Here is a 17,313-nt window from a genome sequence, read left to right as displayed (position 1 = left end):
AGTCTCTCTTGCACTTGCCCTCTCTCTCTCTCTCTCTCGCTCACCCTCTCTCTTGTGCACGCCCATTCTCTCGCCCCTGCGCTCTCCCCAAGCCCCCTCTCCTGCGCACGTGCCCTCTCTCCCTTGCTTCCTGAGGTTATGTCATGATAAACATACACAAAGGGTTATTCCCGGTGGGCAGTGCCAGGGTGACGGCAAATCAGTGCCACCTCGAGAGACAAAAACTGGGCGCAAATCCAATTTTTCGCCCCTCGCCCGATCTTACCAGCTCACACCGATTGACCATGTGCTGGTAAGATCGTGGTCAATTGCCCCCTCTGTATCTTTCATTTCAGCTTGTGGCTTTGCTTTAAATCCAAACCAAATGCCTATAGTTCAGTAATATGAAAAGTATGGTAGCAGTACTTATGAGCGGAATTAAAATGGCATTTTGAAGAACTGGTTTTAAACTTGCAAGTCTGGCTGCAAATTCTTGCCAGAATTTTACCAGCAGACTTCAAATTAGTATGAGTATGAATGTACCCTTTTATATTCCTGTTTTTTTTTAAAACCACAACAGAGGATTGATGTGAGATGAACTGCGAATTGATTAGTAAGAAACTGAGTTAGGAAATCTAGTTAATTTTGTAGGTAATGTTACACTGGATCCTTCGCTTCGCTAATAAATGCCAAATCTTGGTTGTATGTTTTTAAAAAAAGGTTTCATCTGGTAGTCTATTCAATTCATGTCCTTCAACCTTCATCTGAAGTTGCTTTACTGGATAGTGATGTTGAAATTGTTTGGAAAATGATAAATATTTACTGTGGATATAATATTTTACTCCATAGTAAAATTGGATTGTGGGTTCTATAACCCACTATCCAATTTTAAATTGGGACATTTCACATTTGACTACAAAATTTGCTCTAATACCCATCCTGCTACACTGCTACCCAAAGCCTCTTCTGCCTCAGCACAACTGCAACTCAAATCCTCATTTCATACTTTTGTTATCTCCAGACTTGACTATTCCAATTCTCTCCTGGCCAGCCTCCATCTTCCATTCTCTATAACCTCTCGCAGTACTATACAGAGGCCTGATGGCAAAAGACAACAGTATTCACTCTTTCATGCTTATAGTTTTAGATGGGGTTTTGCCTGAAGTGCTTTCTTCCAACCCAACATTTTCACTATTTTCTTTCTTTGACACTTGTCAAGATATTGGTTGAAAAAGAAATGAACATCCACCTGGGAAACAAACAGGAATACAGTGTATTTGTGGCATGGGACAAACACAAATATTGCTTGTACTCAAGCTGACCCATGGAACAAGGATAATGACTGAAATTGTGAAGAAGGTTGTAGTTCCTTCTGCGCACTCGCTTCACTACTGTATCTTGGAAGTGTAGCTATCCACAGATCCATAAGTAACAGCCACTCCAATCATTTAACAAAAGAAGCCATTTCTTTCCTTCAGGGATATAGCTAGTTGCACTAGAAGTATATGTGTGAGTAAAAAGAACAATGTGGACTGAAGCAGAGGAGAAAACAAACATTTTCCAGATGATATAGCACAATTGGCAGGAAAATTGCACATGCAAAGAAAAGGCTATATTAACAAAATTGTACAGCAACCTGTACTAAAGGGAACAAAGATCAGCATCATGTGGAGCAGGTAATAGTCATGTTGTATCTCTGAGCAGCGATACAACAGGACTGTGGGCCACTTCATCTATCCAGGAACTACAGTATGATGCAATGTTAATTGTGGATCAGTTGTTAGTTAAAGTTGGCAAAGCAGTTAGTGTTTTTAACATACTGGATAACATCTGAAGAAATCTTAATTGATGAACATTTTGCTATAATGAATGTGTTTGATCCACACAATATGATTCTGAAACCTGGCAACTAAGGTTAGAGAAGAAACTCGGCTATCAAATATTTTTGAATTTTCATTCAGTTTGTGGTGGTTGCTGGCAGGGCTGGTATTTATTAACAATCACTATCATCTGTTGAGAAGGTGGTAGAAGACCTTCTTGAACCACTGCGGTCACAAGGTAAAGGTGCTCCCACAATGCTGCTAAAAAAGGAGTTCCAGGAAATTGGCCCAGTGGTGATGCAGTTGGGATCGAAGTTGGGATGGTAAGGAACTTGAAGGAATTGGAATTCCCATGCACCTGCTGCCCTTGTCCTATTGGGAATTAGAGGTTGTGGGTTTGCAAGATGCTGCCTAAAGAGCCTTGATGAGTTCTTCCAGTCTTCAAGGTACCTGGGATTGCTGGACAGGCCAAGTAACGTGCAAACAGAAGAAAGAAAAGAGAGCAGATAGAGTGGGCCAGCCAACTTAACAAACTGCTTCAGTTAGCTAGGTCATGTGCTCAGAATGCCAGACTTCAGAAAAGAATGCCAAGATTTGGTATGACAGCCAAATGGAAGAGGAAAAGGCCAAGAATAATCTTGCAGTGGAGGACTCCTTAGACGTTGACATCACCTGGAAAAGAAACAGCACCTCACCAGAATACGAGAGTGAAAGGCTCTTGTGCTGGCATGGTGTACTTGGCTAAAAATGACTCTTAAGATACAGACTTTTCTAAAATTAAAATTAATTTAAGGAGTTATGATGGTGTTTCTTCAATGTCTGCCTGTGGAGGGAGCAGTTAGGACTATTCAAATGGTACCATTGAAGATGAAAGAAGATTCTTTTGTAAATGTAGGCACAATCTGTATTTCTGGTTTTCAAATTGCAGTGGATTTCTATAGGAAACATTTTGTGGGCTCAACTTGTGCTTCTGTATTGCATATCCACCTGATTAATGCTTCAGTTTGTCCTCCAGAGAGATGGAATTGGTGGAAGTTTTGGTGGAGGATCATCCCACCAATCTCTTTGTGACAGAGGGAAATGAGCACTAGTGCCTCCCCACCATTATATGAATTTCAGATGATAGTCAAAGAGGGGCAATACCTCTCCTTTCACCCTCCAGAATGTGAGGTATTTCTGCATGAGAAATTCGGGTTGCTAATTTGTTTTTACAGCTGCAGTACTGATATTATTGAATTAGATTTTTTTCTGACCAAGGGCAACTTGTAAGATTTAAAAAGTAACGTGTAAAGAGGTGCAGAATTGCTGTTGTCAATATATCTCTTTTACAGTGCATCATGTGAGTTTGATTTTTGCATCCAGATACTTATTTTGGAATGCTTTATCTGTGCTTTGTGGAGATGTGCATAAGCTTGTTTCTTTTCTTGTTGGTGTTGAATGTATAATTGTGCAATTTCCCTGTCCCTCTTTCCTATGAGTTAATAAAAGGGTATGAGAGAGGGATACAATGAATATCCATAACTCTGCAGCCAACTGGAAGGCTAGGTCTCATATGTTTCACATTTAATGGTATCTGCTGCTAGTCAAACTTATACATACATCCTTGAGCTCAAAAGCATTTTGCCTATGAAGCTACTGGAATCGTGAGCTGATCATGGCACAGCAAGAGAAATAGGTCATCCAGGATCCAGTTAAACAAGGCAAATCACATATCTCCTTGAACCAGTAAGTTTTAAGGATTGAGAAATGCCCAATGGAAGGACTGAGAAGGAGAGTGAGCTAAAAAAGCTGAATTCAATATCAAATCAGTACAGAAAAAGAAATTGAGAGCAGGTAATAAAGATTGGATTAAGAGGAAGAAGTGACAGTGATTGGAATGAGGTTCCACAATTACAGAGGTTAAAGTTCAGTGCCAGACAGATAGATTGACAGTAATGAACAAATATTTAATTTAAGGGCTATTTGCACTACTGAAAACTAGTCCTAAATATCTGCAGCAGTTTTAGTTCATATCTACCACGTAAACATGATAACTGTATGATATTCAATGGGTTTCAATGATGAGACGGACAGCTTTGTGAGAAGACGAACTGTATTTTGTATGTGAACTGCAAAATGCTGCAGCTCAGACAATGTTTGGATGTTTATATTTAACTCCACATCTGTTCCTCCATTTGCTGTGCCATTTATGTATAAGTTATGATGAGCATCATTAGCCTTCCTATTTGGGCAGCAAAACCTGTCCCAATGTATTTCCTATTAATTATACCTTTAGCAGTACTGAGTATAATGACTATTTGTCCTGGTATCCAGAGCTGCTAAGGCTAGTGGAGAGATTACTGAAATGTTTTAAAAGTCAGGACTCCCATCTAACTGGTTGCAAAACAATTGATCATTCAAATGTGAATGCTTTTCACATTTTATTTTAGTTTTATTTTGGGTTCTTCATGGGCAGCACTAAGGCCACCCCTGGCAGGTCTTTGAGGCGCTTCGACAGCCTAGCAGAATTACTCAATACACTTAATCCTGCACAGTCATCTGGGTTCAGAGGTGTATTTCTGTTCTGTCACACATCCATAACTCTGCAGCCAACTGGAAGGCTAGACCTCATATGTTTCACACTGACATAATGAAGGACCATTTGGCAGAGTGCCCCTTGTTGCTAGTAGCAGTGCAGCTGCATCCTAGCATAAATCATTATCTTCAGGAGGGGTAACCAGAGTAATATGGAGGAGGGTAAGTGAGGAATGTGTTGGAACTTGTAATAGGGAAACAGCATCACCTGCAGTCTTTCAGCTTTTCAAGTTTTTTTTCCAGATTTTCTTGGAATTTTCTAGACTCAGGATTCTTCTTACTTTCGACAGTCCTCAGGCGCCTTTGCAGTACCTCTTTCGTGACAGCAACAAATATACTGAAGCCTCTAGCTTCATTTCAGCGACCTGAGTATGGGTCACACCATCATAGAATTTTGTATCATAGGATACAAAACATGGTATGATATTGGGATTCATAGACAGGATTTTCAGATTCATTTCAAAACTTTATCTGGACGGTTGCAGATTCAAATCAAATTATCTGGAGTAGATTTGTACTGATTGACATATTAAAAGTATTACAAATAATGAAACATGATGGGTCAACAATACATAGTTCTGAGTTAATTCCATTCAAGTTTCTGGAATGAAAAGTGCATTTAAATGCAGATCATTCCTGTACATTTGCGGCAGGTTATACTTGAAACAGTTATATTTGAAGTAAAATCCAGCAGAACGCTAAAGAATTAACTTGGTTTTATTTTCTTAAATGAGGTTCTTAATGGAAATATTTGCAGATTGTAAACTCCACATCCATCTGCACTGAAGCGGTTTTATTTTCTCATTTTAAACATTTGGGTGGTTATTTCTGTTTGTTGATGTTGTTATGAAGTGTAGAATAAATTTAAAGAAAATGTTTCCAGAACAGCAATGTTGCTATAATCCTCTAGATTAAAATCATCACTTGTACACCTTCTGGTTAAGAAGAATCTGCCAACTGTCTAGGTGAACTATTTCAGTAATTTAGAAAATCTCCCTAATGTTCAACTTTTGTCTACTGCCATTCAGTAAGAATAGAAGTACATTTTACTGCAGGAAACTTGTTGTGTCCAGAGTTTGACACCTGAAAATATAGGACGTAAAGTGTAAACACATGGAGTTACTTATTTAAAAATTTTACACCATGCATATATAGGTGGAACAAATGGATCTGAATCTTATTTCTGGACATGATTTGAAATAGATTTTCTTTATTCAACATCACCATTACTTTTGTGCATGCAGTTATTGCAAAACTTTTGAAAATCTATTCTCTGATTTTTCTGCTATATGGAGCTCAGCCAAAACCCAATTCACTGTAACAGGACCAGAGAATCCCAACTGTGGGCAAGGTTGGAGAATTCTGGCCGTTATTGACGTATCCTTGTAAAGTGTGCTTAATGTGCTGAGACCAGATTTGCCTTTAGCTCTAGAATTACTGTCCTCTGTTTTTAAAAAAAAAATCAAATTCTAAAAGTTAAGACTTTTGGGAGGAATGAGATCTTCAAGTTGACAAAACCATTTAGTTAAGATTTTGAAGGTACTAAACAATTAAGTGTTAACACAGAAATAAAAAATACATTTGCTGAAACGAGAGACATGCTGCTGAAGATTTTTGTCTGGCACTCATCAGGAAAAATGCAAGAGGGCCAACTTTCAAATGATCACGACAATGGTTGGCAAGTCAAGTCAATCAGCAGCCTTTTTTCCTGTAGTTTAAATATTTGTGATCAATTGAAATTTGGCATTCTTGTGTTTGTCCTGATGAGTGCAAAACGTAAAGCTTCAGTAACACGTCTCTCTTTTCAGCAATATTCCAAGTTCTGTATTATAAAGCGACTTTTTATTATGTTATTGTGGAATGTGTGCTTAATTTTTAAAAATAAATCAATCAAAAACCTTATTTTGGATATTAGAAACTTCATTTATGGAGGAAGTGGCAAAGTTATATTCGGAAAGCATTTTGAGTGACTTGGTTCATGAAACTAGAGGGAAAGTTTTATATAGAGTTTTCTCAGAGTCCAACTTGTCCATGCCGCCCTTTTTTTTTTAAACCCCTAAGCTAATCCCAATTGCCTACATTTGCCCTCTATACCCATGTAACTGTCTAAATGCTTTTTAAAAGACAAAATTGTACCTGCCTCCACTACTATCTCTGGCAGCTTGTTCCAGACACTCGCCACCCTCTGTGTGAAAAAATTGCCCCTCTGGATACTTTTGTATCTCTCCCCTCTCACCTTAAACCTATGTCCTCTAGTTTTAGACTCCCCTACCTTTGGGAAAAGATGTTGACTATCTAGCTGATCTATGTCCCTCTATTTTATAGACATCTATAAGATCACCCCTCAGCCTTCTACGCTCCAGAGAAAAAAGTCCCAGTCTATCCAGCCTTCCTTATAACTCAAAACCATCAAGTCCCGGTAGCATCCTAGTAAATCTTTTCTGCACTCTTTCTAGTTTAATAATATCTTTTCTATAATAGGGTGAGCAGAACTGTACACAGTATTCCAAGTGTGGCCTTACCAATGTCTTGTACAACTTCAAACAAGATGTCCCAACTCCTGTATTCAATGTTCTGACCAATGAAACCAAGCATGCTGAATGCCTTCTTCACCACTCTGTCCACTTGTGACTCCACTTTCAAGGAACTATGAACCTGTACCCCAGATCTCTTTGTTCTGTAACTCTCCCCAACGCCCTACCATTAACTGAGTAAGTCCTGCCCTGGTTCAATCTACCAAAATGCATCGCCTCGCATTTTTCTAAATTAAACTCCATCTGCCATTCGTCAGCCCACTGGCCCAATTGATCAAGATCCCGTTGCAATCGGAGATAACTTTCTTCACTGTCCACTATGCCACCAATCTTGGTGTCATCTGCAAACTTACTAACCATGCCTCCTATATTCTCATCCAAATCATTAATATAAATGACAAATAACAGTGGACCCAACACTGATCCCTGAGGCACACCGCTGGTCACAGGCATCTAGTTTGAAAAGCAACCCTCTACAGCTACCCTCTGGCTTCTGTTAAGAAGCCAATTTTGTATCCATTTAAATAACTCGCCCTGGATCCCGTGAGATTTAACCTTATGCAACACCTACCATTGTTAAAGGCCTTGCTAAATTCCATGTAGACAACATCAACTGCACCGACCCCATCTACCTTCTTGGTTACCCCTTCAAAAAACTCAATCAAATTTGTGAGACACAATTTTCCACTCTCAAAGCCATGTTGACTGTCCCTATAATCAGTCCTTGTGTCTCTAAAAGCCTGTATATCCTGTATCTCAAAATACCTTCCAACAACTTACCCACCACAGATGTGAGGTTCACTGGCCTGTAGTTCCCAGGTTTTTCGCTGCAGCCTTTTTTAAACAAAGGCACAACATTTGCCACCCTCCAATCATCAGGCACCTCACCTGTGACTATCGATGATTCAAATATCTTTACTAGGGGACCCTCAATTTCCTCCCTAGCCTCCCACAATGTCCTGGGATACACTTCATCAGGTCCCGGGGATTTATCCACCGTGATGTGCTTTAAGACTTCCAGCATCTCTTTCTCTGTAATATGTCCACTCCTCAAGACATCACTATTTATTTCCCCAAGTTCCCTAACATCCATGCTTTTCTCAACAGTAAATACTGATGAGAAATATTCATTTAGGATCTCACCCATCTTTTGTGGATCCGCACATAGATGACCTTGTTGATCCTTAAGAGACCCTACTCTCTCCCTTGTTACTCTTTTGCCCTTTATGTATTTGTAAAAGCTCTTTGGATTCTCCTTTCCCTTATCTGCCAAAACAATCTCGTGTCCCCTTTTTGCCCTCCTGATTTCTCTCTTAACTCTACTCCTACACCTCCTATACTCTTCAAGGGATTCACTTGATCCCAGCTGCCTATGCATGTCATGTGCCTCCTCCTTCTTCTTGAATAGGGCCTCAATATCCCGAGCCATCCAGCGTTCCCTAATTCTACCAGCCTTGCCCTTCACAAAAGGAATGTGCTTACCCTGAATCCTGGTTAACACACTTTTGAAAGCCTCCCACTTACCAGACATCCCTTTGCCTTCCCACAGACTCCCCTAATTAACTTTTGAAAGTTCCTGCCTGATACCATCAAAATTGGCCTTGCCCCAATTTAGAATTTTAACTTTTGGGCCAGACCTATCATTCTTCATATCTATCTTAAAACTAATAGAATTATGGTTACTGGTCCCAAAGTGATCCCTCACTAACACTTCTGTCACCTGCCCTTCCAAAAGGTCAAGTTTTGCCCCCTCTCTAGTCGGGCCATCCACTTACTGAAAGAGAAATTCCTCCTGAATACACTCTACAAATTTCTCTCCATCCAACCCTCTAATACTATGGCTGTCCCAGTCAATGTTGGGAAAGTTAAAATCCCCTACTATTACTACCCTATTTTTCTTGGAGCTATCTGTAATATCCTTACATATTTGCTCCTCAATTTCCTGCTGACTCTTTGGGGGCCGATAGTACAATCCTATCAAAGTGATTTCCCCCTCCTTATTTCTCAATTCTACCCATATAGACTCAGTGGCCGAACCCTCGGATATAACCCCTCTCAGTACTGCCGTGATTTTTTTCCCTAATCAAAAGTGCAACTCCCCCTCCTCTCTTACCTCCTGTTCTATCTTTCCTATAGCATCTGTACCCTGGAACATTGAGCTGCCAGTCCTGTCCCTCCCTTAGCCATGTTTCAGTAATTGCAATAATTACCCATCAATGGCCTGAGTTCATCTGCCTTGCCCGTCAGGCCTCTTGCATTGAAATAAATGCAGTTTAATCTGGACTTCCTTTGCTTTCTGTCTTGCTTTTGCCTGCCATAATACAATGTTTTTGTAAATCTTTACATAAAGGATCCCATTGTAAATGTTAACTTTCTGTAATACTGACACAAGTTACAAAAAGCAACATCTGGGAGTAGAAAATGCTTGCAATTTGCAAAGTTGTTAAAGACTTTGACCTCCCATGTTGCACAGAGGAGTCTACACCAAAAGTGACTTCAAGTGAAAAAGAATTAGGTGGGGGATAATTGTCGCAGGATATGAAGATATAATTCAGTCCCCTTTTTAAAGTCATATATTGTCTCTGTTCTTATGTAATACTTTAAAATTATTCATAATTAAGTAGCAAAACGAGTAGAAATTTGTGAAATAGAATTGATAGTAACTTGAGGGTCTATCTGTGATACAGGCTTGAGTATCTACAACTGATATTACGTAGAAGGCAAAACATGGAAACAAGTCAGTCATCCTAAATGTGTCAGCATTTTTGCCCCACGTAAGCAAAAGTCCTGATTTAATTTACCCATTTTGTTCCCATTTTCCACCATCTCCTTTCCTTCATTCACCTACCCAACCTAACTTTAAATGTAGTCACATTTTCTGCCTTGGCCACTAACTCTAGAAGTGAATTCCACAGCTTCACAACTCAATTACAGGAAAATAAGTTTACTTGGGCATGTTCCATGTACTGTGCACATGAATTCTTTCTCATTATAAACATCTATGTAAAATGTGACAACGGAAAGTGGGAATAGATAAGATTTTTTAAATATTGGAGAAACGGGTAACAAACCTCCTCCCATTGTTTCCAAGGAAAAACTTATCATTTTGCTTTTCTAACTGTTTCAGAAATTGCCAACAGACGAATGTTTCTTCCACGAAAGGTTGGAGCCAAATAACTACAATACATATCGTTCAAAGAAATATGAAAGTTGGTATGTTGCTCTCAAAAGAACTGGACAGTACAAACCCGGACCAAAAACTGGACCAGGACAGAAAGCAATTCTGTTTCTGCCGATGTCTGCAAAGTGCTCATAGTCGTCTGCTTCCAGCCGCCCCCTGTTTTATTTAAAAATGATTGCATAAACACAAAATTACCATAACTGTTTTATTTCTGTGAAAGGCACCAGTATACACAGTATCTTGTCGCCATGCTGTCAAGTTGTTTTGGCGGTTTTACAAACTGCAGTAAATCAGCTGTGCAATATCACGCTATACAAAATGTGATTTCAGTAAAATATTATCACATCTTTGTTTCTTCAAATCATGCAAAGTTAAGCACCAATTTAAAAGTGTCCTGTATATAATCCAATATACTGGTTTGTGATGAATCATTAGTTAATTTTAGCTCAACCGTATAATGCAATTATTTTGACTTAGAGGTAAAGTTGATGCTGTGATACAGTATTTACTTATCAAGTGATTCAAAGGGTTACTTACACTAAAGCCGCTGTCAAATTTTATATGTGATTCCTTGAAACCATTTGATCTGGAAGTAGGTATATGGATAGAATCAGCAATGTAGATGTTTCAAGTTCCCTACTGCCAGATTAAAATATTTCAATTTTTAAAAATCTAAACTTCAATAATTCATTGGTTCGTTGTTTCATGTGGTATGTGCAAGTTCTAAATATTTAACCTGCAGGGTGTATTGATAATTATCCAAAAGATGTGGGGGAAATGTTCTTGTGTTCAGTTTAGGGATGCTGTTTTACTTTCCTTTTGAGTTACTAGCAAATTTTTCATTTTGTCTTTCACTTTGAGGACTGCAAAAAATAGAGGCTTTTCTGAATTGTTGGTTGGAATGAATGAAAGAGACCAAACAAAAGTTACAAGCAGTGTAGATGACAAATGAATATTTGTACATTATGTTGGACCTCAATCCTTCATGGCTAAGGACTTGATCAATAAGTATCGATGTAACCATTAAAATTACTAAAAGTAGTGTGGCATACAACTAATGAACCTTACAGGATTATGTGCTTTCTGTTACAAAACTTTAACACACAACACAGTAACTTTGCTTTAATAAACATTTGTTACAGTGAGGGGACAGTTTATATAACTGGCAAATGTTCCAGACTGTGTTTCTGACTGACAAGTTCAAAAGTTAACCCCCACATAAAATGCAGCATTGATTGGAAAACAAACACAGCAGCACTGTCACAAGTACAGTCTCTAATGAAGGCCTGTTACACTTTTAAGCCTGTCTCTTTCTTTCTCAGTAAGAAGTTTAACAACACCAGGTTAAAGTCCAACAGGTTTATTTGGTAGCAAAAGCCACACAAGCTTTCGGAGCTTTCGAAAGCTCCGAAAGCTTGTGTGGCTTTTGCTACCAAATAAACCTGTTGGACTTTAATCTGGTGTTGTTAAACTTCTTACTGTGTTTACCCCAGTCCAACGCCGGCATCTCCACATCTTTCTTTCTCCCCAGACCCCTCCCCTTCCAACCTACACATTATAATGAGATGGATCTGAAGTGAATCTACTGAGGTGGTTATTTTTGACTCTTCTTCCTATCTCTTTTATTATCATAAATTGGACATTCTGCATGAACCAGACTGTTTGCAACCTTGCTATTTGTCCCATTTGCCTCTAAGCTGAGCTACCAACCACATATCCTCTCTGTCACCATGACTGCCTTTTCCACCTCAATATTACCTGTTGCCGTCCCTGTATTAGCTCACCTGCTGAAACCCTCATCTATGCTTATACTTCCAAATGCAACTATTCCAACGCTTTTCTGGATAACTTTCCATCTTATACCAATTAAAATCTCTGTCAGTGCAAAACCCTGCTGCCTGCATCCTAACTCACACCAAGTCCTCTTCAGCTATTATCCCTCAGTTCACTGATGTACATTGCCTCCCAGTCCAGCCACATCATGAGTTCAAATTATCTTCCTTGCCTCACCCCCCTCCCCCAACGCTGTAGTACTCCTAAGTCCAAAACACTCTTGAGAGCTCTTCACTCCTCCCATTCTGGTCTTGTATGCATTCAAAAGGGAGATGGATATACTTCTAATAAAAAAGGGGGAAAGAGGGATACGAGTACAAGTGGAGAGATGGATTTGAGACCAGGGAAAGATCAGCTGATTAAATGGCGGACCAGGCTCGAAGGGCTGTCTACTTCTGCTCCTAATTCCTATGTTTCCTGTTTCCCTTATCCCATATCTTCAGCTGCCCAGATCCTCAACCCTGGAGTCCCTCCCCTAAACCGCTCTGCTTCCTACCTATCTCTTTTCCTCTTAAGATAGTTCTGAAACCTAGCTCTCTATGTTATTTGTTGTCAAATTGATATGTTTATGCGCAAATGCCTTGGGACATTTTACTCTGTTAAAAACATTATTAAAAAATAAGTTGTTTGATACAGCAAAACATAATCTGAAAATACAATCATGCTTGTTGTTAAGTACTTTTTCTGTACTGTTTTGTAAAGTTATAAATTGAGAAGAAGGTGAAAATATGCAGCAGGTTCCTCTGCAGATACACAATTTGAAGAAAGGGGAGAAAAAGCAGCCATTTATAGCGGTCATGAGGCATTTATATGCATCTTTAATTCAACATTGAAGTTTTGGACTATAAACCTAAGGGAATCTGTTGTCATTTTTTGGAATTGAAGCGATGTATTGAGAAGCCTGGCCTTTATGCATTTGAATAAAAATGTTGCAAAAACGTACTTTTCAACACTGAACAAAGATAGCATTTTACCCATTAAACATCAACAATTATGTAATTTGTAAAAGTTGTTTGACAACTAGAAACAATTGTATTACCTTTATAACAGCTATTTTTCATTCATAACCTATTTGATTCCATTTGTTTTCAGCTTCTCGTATTTCTCTGGTAATTCTTTGTGATAGAGTTTGTAGAAAAGGCCTGTATAAACTGCGGGAAATTCTCTCATATTTATATCAATTTTGTCAAAGCCTTCCCTGTATCCATAGAACAACAGCTTGGCTATCCTGTTGGTTATAAATGTTGTGTGTTCGCTCCTGGTCAGCTCCTCCAGATCCATCCACTCACACCGCAAGCATTCTTCTTGGCAAAAATTGATGTCAAATGAGACAGCTTTCAAACGACAAACAATGTACATGTCTGACTTCCCAAAGGCTCCTGGATGGTTATGTTGCTGCCTGATGCTCAGAAGTGATATAAATTTGGATTTTATTCCCGTCTCTTCAAATACTTCTCGAGCAGCAGTTTCTCCTAGAGTCAACATCCAGATTTAATTTTGAACACTTCTGGGAATAAAAGTCTGAAGTGGCAAATGCAAAAACCAACTTTTTGATATTTCATGCATGAATTGCAGAAGTGCATTTGGGACCTACAAATTTAGCATGAATATGGTGCAAGCTATTTTATGGCATTTCGTGTGTGCACTGTCCAAGAATAGTTTTGTTGGTCTGCTACCTGGAGACTCATTCAATTTCAATGAATTCCTATCAAGGACCAACAAAGTGCATGTGACTGCATTTTCAGGATATGTGATCTCGTTTAACACTACAGCTTTTGAGGCATATGTCAACTTCTTGCATGGGTTGTGTTTTTTGCCCCTTGAGAAACTATTAGTTCGGTTTTGGTTATCAATCTCAACCACCACTGGATATCATTGAAAAGAATGTAACCCAGACTATCATGGTCCTGTAAAATAATTACCTAATTGTAACTTCATAAGACTGTACAAATACATTTGTACAATTCTGAGTATTGCAAACAAATCATTTGCGTATCACTCTTCTTGAATAGACAAAGTACTAGTCTAAAGAAACAGATTATTTCTACAGTATTATGCAATGAATTGTTTCTGTACACCATGTTTGCTTTGGTTATTACCTTCATTAACCCACTGTTCGCTTTTCTCTTTTAAATTGTTCCAGATAGAAATGGTTTAATTTTTTGTGTAAATTACCCATAGTTGATTTAATATGTATTTATATTTTTTGTTTGCTTATTAGGAACATTACCCATGCAGTGCCTATAGCCGCTTGCTGAATCATAGCGCTTCATCTGCAGAGAGTAGCAGGGAATGAAGTTTCTGTTTTCTAACTAAATTAGTAGACTAAATGCATATTGGGGTGGCAGATTACACAAAAGTGTAAAGCGCTGGTGTTGGCTGAGATATATGGCCAATGGGCATTCTGTCACTTATTCTATAAAGTGTCACTCCCTGACGCACAGTATGCCATATTAACATTTTAATACAATACTGTAATTTGAAAGAAAACTAATTTTGTCTAAATGCATATTTTGGGAAATGAAAGTTTACTTTAAATCAAGCAGAAAAGGTTAAGCAGCTGTTTAATATGAGTGACAAAGGGCGAGGCAAATTTATTTAGGAACATAATTGATACATTAATTGCACATAATTAAGGCACCAAAAGTATGTTTTAACTTGAGGTCAATCATAATCAGTTGCTGTGAAGACATACTAAGGCAAGTAAATATAATTTCAATAGGAGAGAGTGGTATTTTTGTCAATAACATTTTATTCCATTTGATCATCCCTTCGTATTTCTTCTTAAAAACACATTTTAAAACAATTTTCAGCAGATTAGCAATAATTCCTGCTACTCTGTTCAATTTTTATAATATATCTTAAAGTGCACTGCACTTGTGTTTCCTGCCCTCGTAATAGTTACTTCACAGGAAACCGATTTGGTGAACCCAATTCTTCAGAAGCAAAACTATTTTTGCAAAGAATTGTAAACAAATCCAGAACTTTATTGTCTCAGCACAATAAAGTCCCAGCTGAAGTCAAAAGAACTGAGTAGATCCCCACTAGCAACAGCATACTGGCCTCTGCTGAACAGTAACATTAAAAATCCCTTGCCAATGTGAATATTTATTTTAATATAACAGACGTAAATCTGTAAAAAAAAAGGTTTAGCTTGATGATGATATAGCATACACACTGAGCTTTTATGCCCAAATTGTTTGAAAGCATTTTCAGGCATGAAAAACAGCACAGCTGGAATAATTAGGCTGTATGTGAACAAATTTCGGAATTATCCAAGCATTCTTCATGCAACAATATACTGATAGACAGCACCATTATATCTTTCAGTTGGAATTGAGAGTAATGTATTTTGTACAATTTTTTAGTTCTGAAATTTCTGAACAGCTTTAATTTCAATCAATTCAATATAAACTTATGATATTATGCTTAAGCCACAAGTATTTTCAAACTGACAGTAATTTTGTGCAAGGGGGAAAATGCTACAGAAAATCCATTATATTACGGCCAAGAGCAAATGGACAGGAATGGAAAGATAAGTAAATGTAAACATATTTCTTGTTTTTATGGCATCCTATAATGGAATGGTCAAGCTTTATTTCAAATGTATGTATGGATACCCATTAGTAATTCTTCCCATACTGGTAAATTCAAATCATAAAACCATCTTATCAAAACTATTTCAAAGTTGATTTAAAATTGACGCATTTAAACTAGTGATCAACATTTTTCCACTGGAGTAGTTTGCCAACAGTGGAGCTTGGACTTATACCCTTTAGAGTGCCTCCAAGCATCAAATGATTTGTTTCAGCAAAATCTGCCTTTCTTCAATATTTAGCACTTATCTAACCAGATTTATGAGATACGGGAAGTCTTAATCCGATTCTTTTTTTTTTTAGCAACATCCTAGCGTTATTTTTATTTTTTGTTTTAAATAATTTAGTTTTAGTAAATTAAGAATTAAGTTTTAAATTAATAAGAATTCAAGCACACTTTTTTAACTGTGGAACTGCTAAATCTACAATCAAAGTTCAAATACCAAATTCAAAGTTATCTTCAAAGCAATTCAAAATGGAAACAAAACTATATTTGAAAATATATGTTCATCTTACTCTTAAACATTTAAAGTACAGGAGGACAGTGGGATGGTATTATTAGTTGTTGGCTTAACACATCCAAAGCTGCTTTATTTATATATACTTACCAATATCCTCACCAAGATCAGAGAGACCTCCTGGAAACTTCCAAGCATTTAGTGTCTTTAAAATAAATAAAAGTGCAAGTCACTAAAAGTAAATTTACAACAATGTGATACAATATTACTCTATTTTAAAGTGAAGTTTTAAAACAAAAGCAAAGCTTTTGTAATGCTTTCTGTTGATTTAAATTAAAGCAGCTACAATTGGGCCTTTGTGGCATCCATTTTTTTTAAAGTATGTGAAATGATGAAAGTGATTCATTCTACTGATGCTCTAGGAACAAATGGAATAGATGTGTTGCGATTTTAAAAAAAATGAAAATGCTGCTAGTTCTTAAATGAATCGGGAGAATAGAGGAGTTGATTTTGAAAATTATCAAGCTGCTATGTTTAGAAAACTTGTACAGGCTGCAGCAAGGTTACATTAATACTGATGCATTATATTATAATTTTCAGTAGTGGCCTTTTTGAAGTGTGATGTATTTGAATCCTTTTCGATGTACTCAAGAAATGGAAGTTTGTATTATGTAGTACTGTCCTGTACTGCACTGGTTTAAAAGTTTGTCCTGTATTATCTGGTCTGTTTAAATAGATCAAAATATTTTGTATTTCAATGTCTATCCAATGAAAACATTAAAACAAGATAACTGTTCAAGATAACTGTGGATTGTAAGCATTTGTATAAAGTCTCTCCAGCAAAAATATTAAAATAACTAAATGTTTACACATTTTTGCCATCAATCCAATCTTATGACCACTGGTTTGAAATATGGAAATAATGCAACGTGATTTTAAATAATCTGTAATGATTATGAAGTGGAAGGAAAGTTATTTAATTAGGATAAATTTTGTTCAAAATATAAGACAATGGTGGTCTGGAGCACCTGCATTTAACCATGATCAAAATTTTTTTTTTGCGTCAGCACCATTCTGGGTATTAGGAAATGTCCAGTTAAATGGATATAAGCCAGATGGTGAAATATGAAACATGGTGCAGATGTTTTCCTTGGAAGCAGGTTTATTTGCAGGATGCAGCATTAAAGATCTCTATCTCCTAACTAACTACCTACTGTCCCAGTTGACTCTCCTTATGTGTTTTCAGTCTGTAATCAAACAAACAATGCTCATCACCTTTGTAACTTTAACCACACAATCAAACAACCATTAACAACCCCATTCATTTTTATAGGGGTT

The 17,313-nt window shown here is 37.5% G+C and overlaps 2 protein-coding genes across 3 annotated transcripts in view; one reads left to right on the top strand and one right to left on the bottom strand.

Moving 5' to 3' along the window:
* The window catches only part of fgf2 (fibroblast growth factor 2), an 86,308-nt gene extending 76,020 nt beyond the window's left edge, over nt 1-10,288 (top strand). Inside the window, exon 3 of the mRNA XM_078211294.1 lies at nt 10,035-10,288. Within this exon, the coding sequence (XP_078067420.1) occupies nt 10,035-10,223 (189 nt within the window). The 3' untranslated portion in view covers nt 10,224-10,288. The remainder of the gene's footprint in view (nt 1-10,034) is intronic.
* The window catches only part of nudt6 (nudix (nucleoside diphosphate linked moiety X)-type motif 6), a 232,293-nt gene that overhangs the window by 126,178 nt on the left and 88,802 nt on the right, over nt 1-17,313 (bottom strand). Inside the window, exons 4-5 of one of the 2 annotated variants that reach the window (XM_078211273.1) lie at nt 16,126-16,180; nt 12,990-13,393 (exon numbers count right to left, since the gene is read on the bottom strand). In XM_078211273.1, coding sequence (XP_078067399.1) covers nt 12,990-13,393; nt 16,126-16,180 — 459 coding nt within the window. Of the gene's footprint in view, nt 1-12,989; nt 13,394-16,125; nt 16,181-17,313 lie in introns of those variants that run through there. The other variant, XM_078211281.1, reaches the window with a different exon arrangement.

The sequence above is a fragment of the Mustelus asterias genome, chromosome 1 (genome assembly GCF_964213995.1).
Source record: "Mustelus asterias chromosome 1, sMusAst1.hap1.1, whole genome shotgun sequence".
Taxonomy (NCBI): domain Eukaryota; kingdom Metazoa; phylum Chordata; class Chondrichthyes; order Carcharhiniformes; family Triakidae; genus Mustelus; species Mustelus asterias.
Note: the sequence above shows the minus strand (reverse complement) of the source record. Positions and strands in the feature narration are given on the sequence as shown.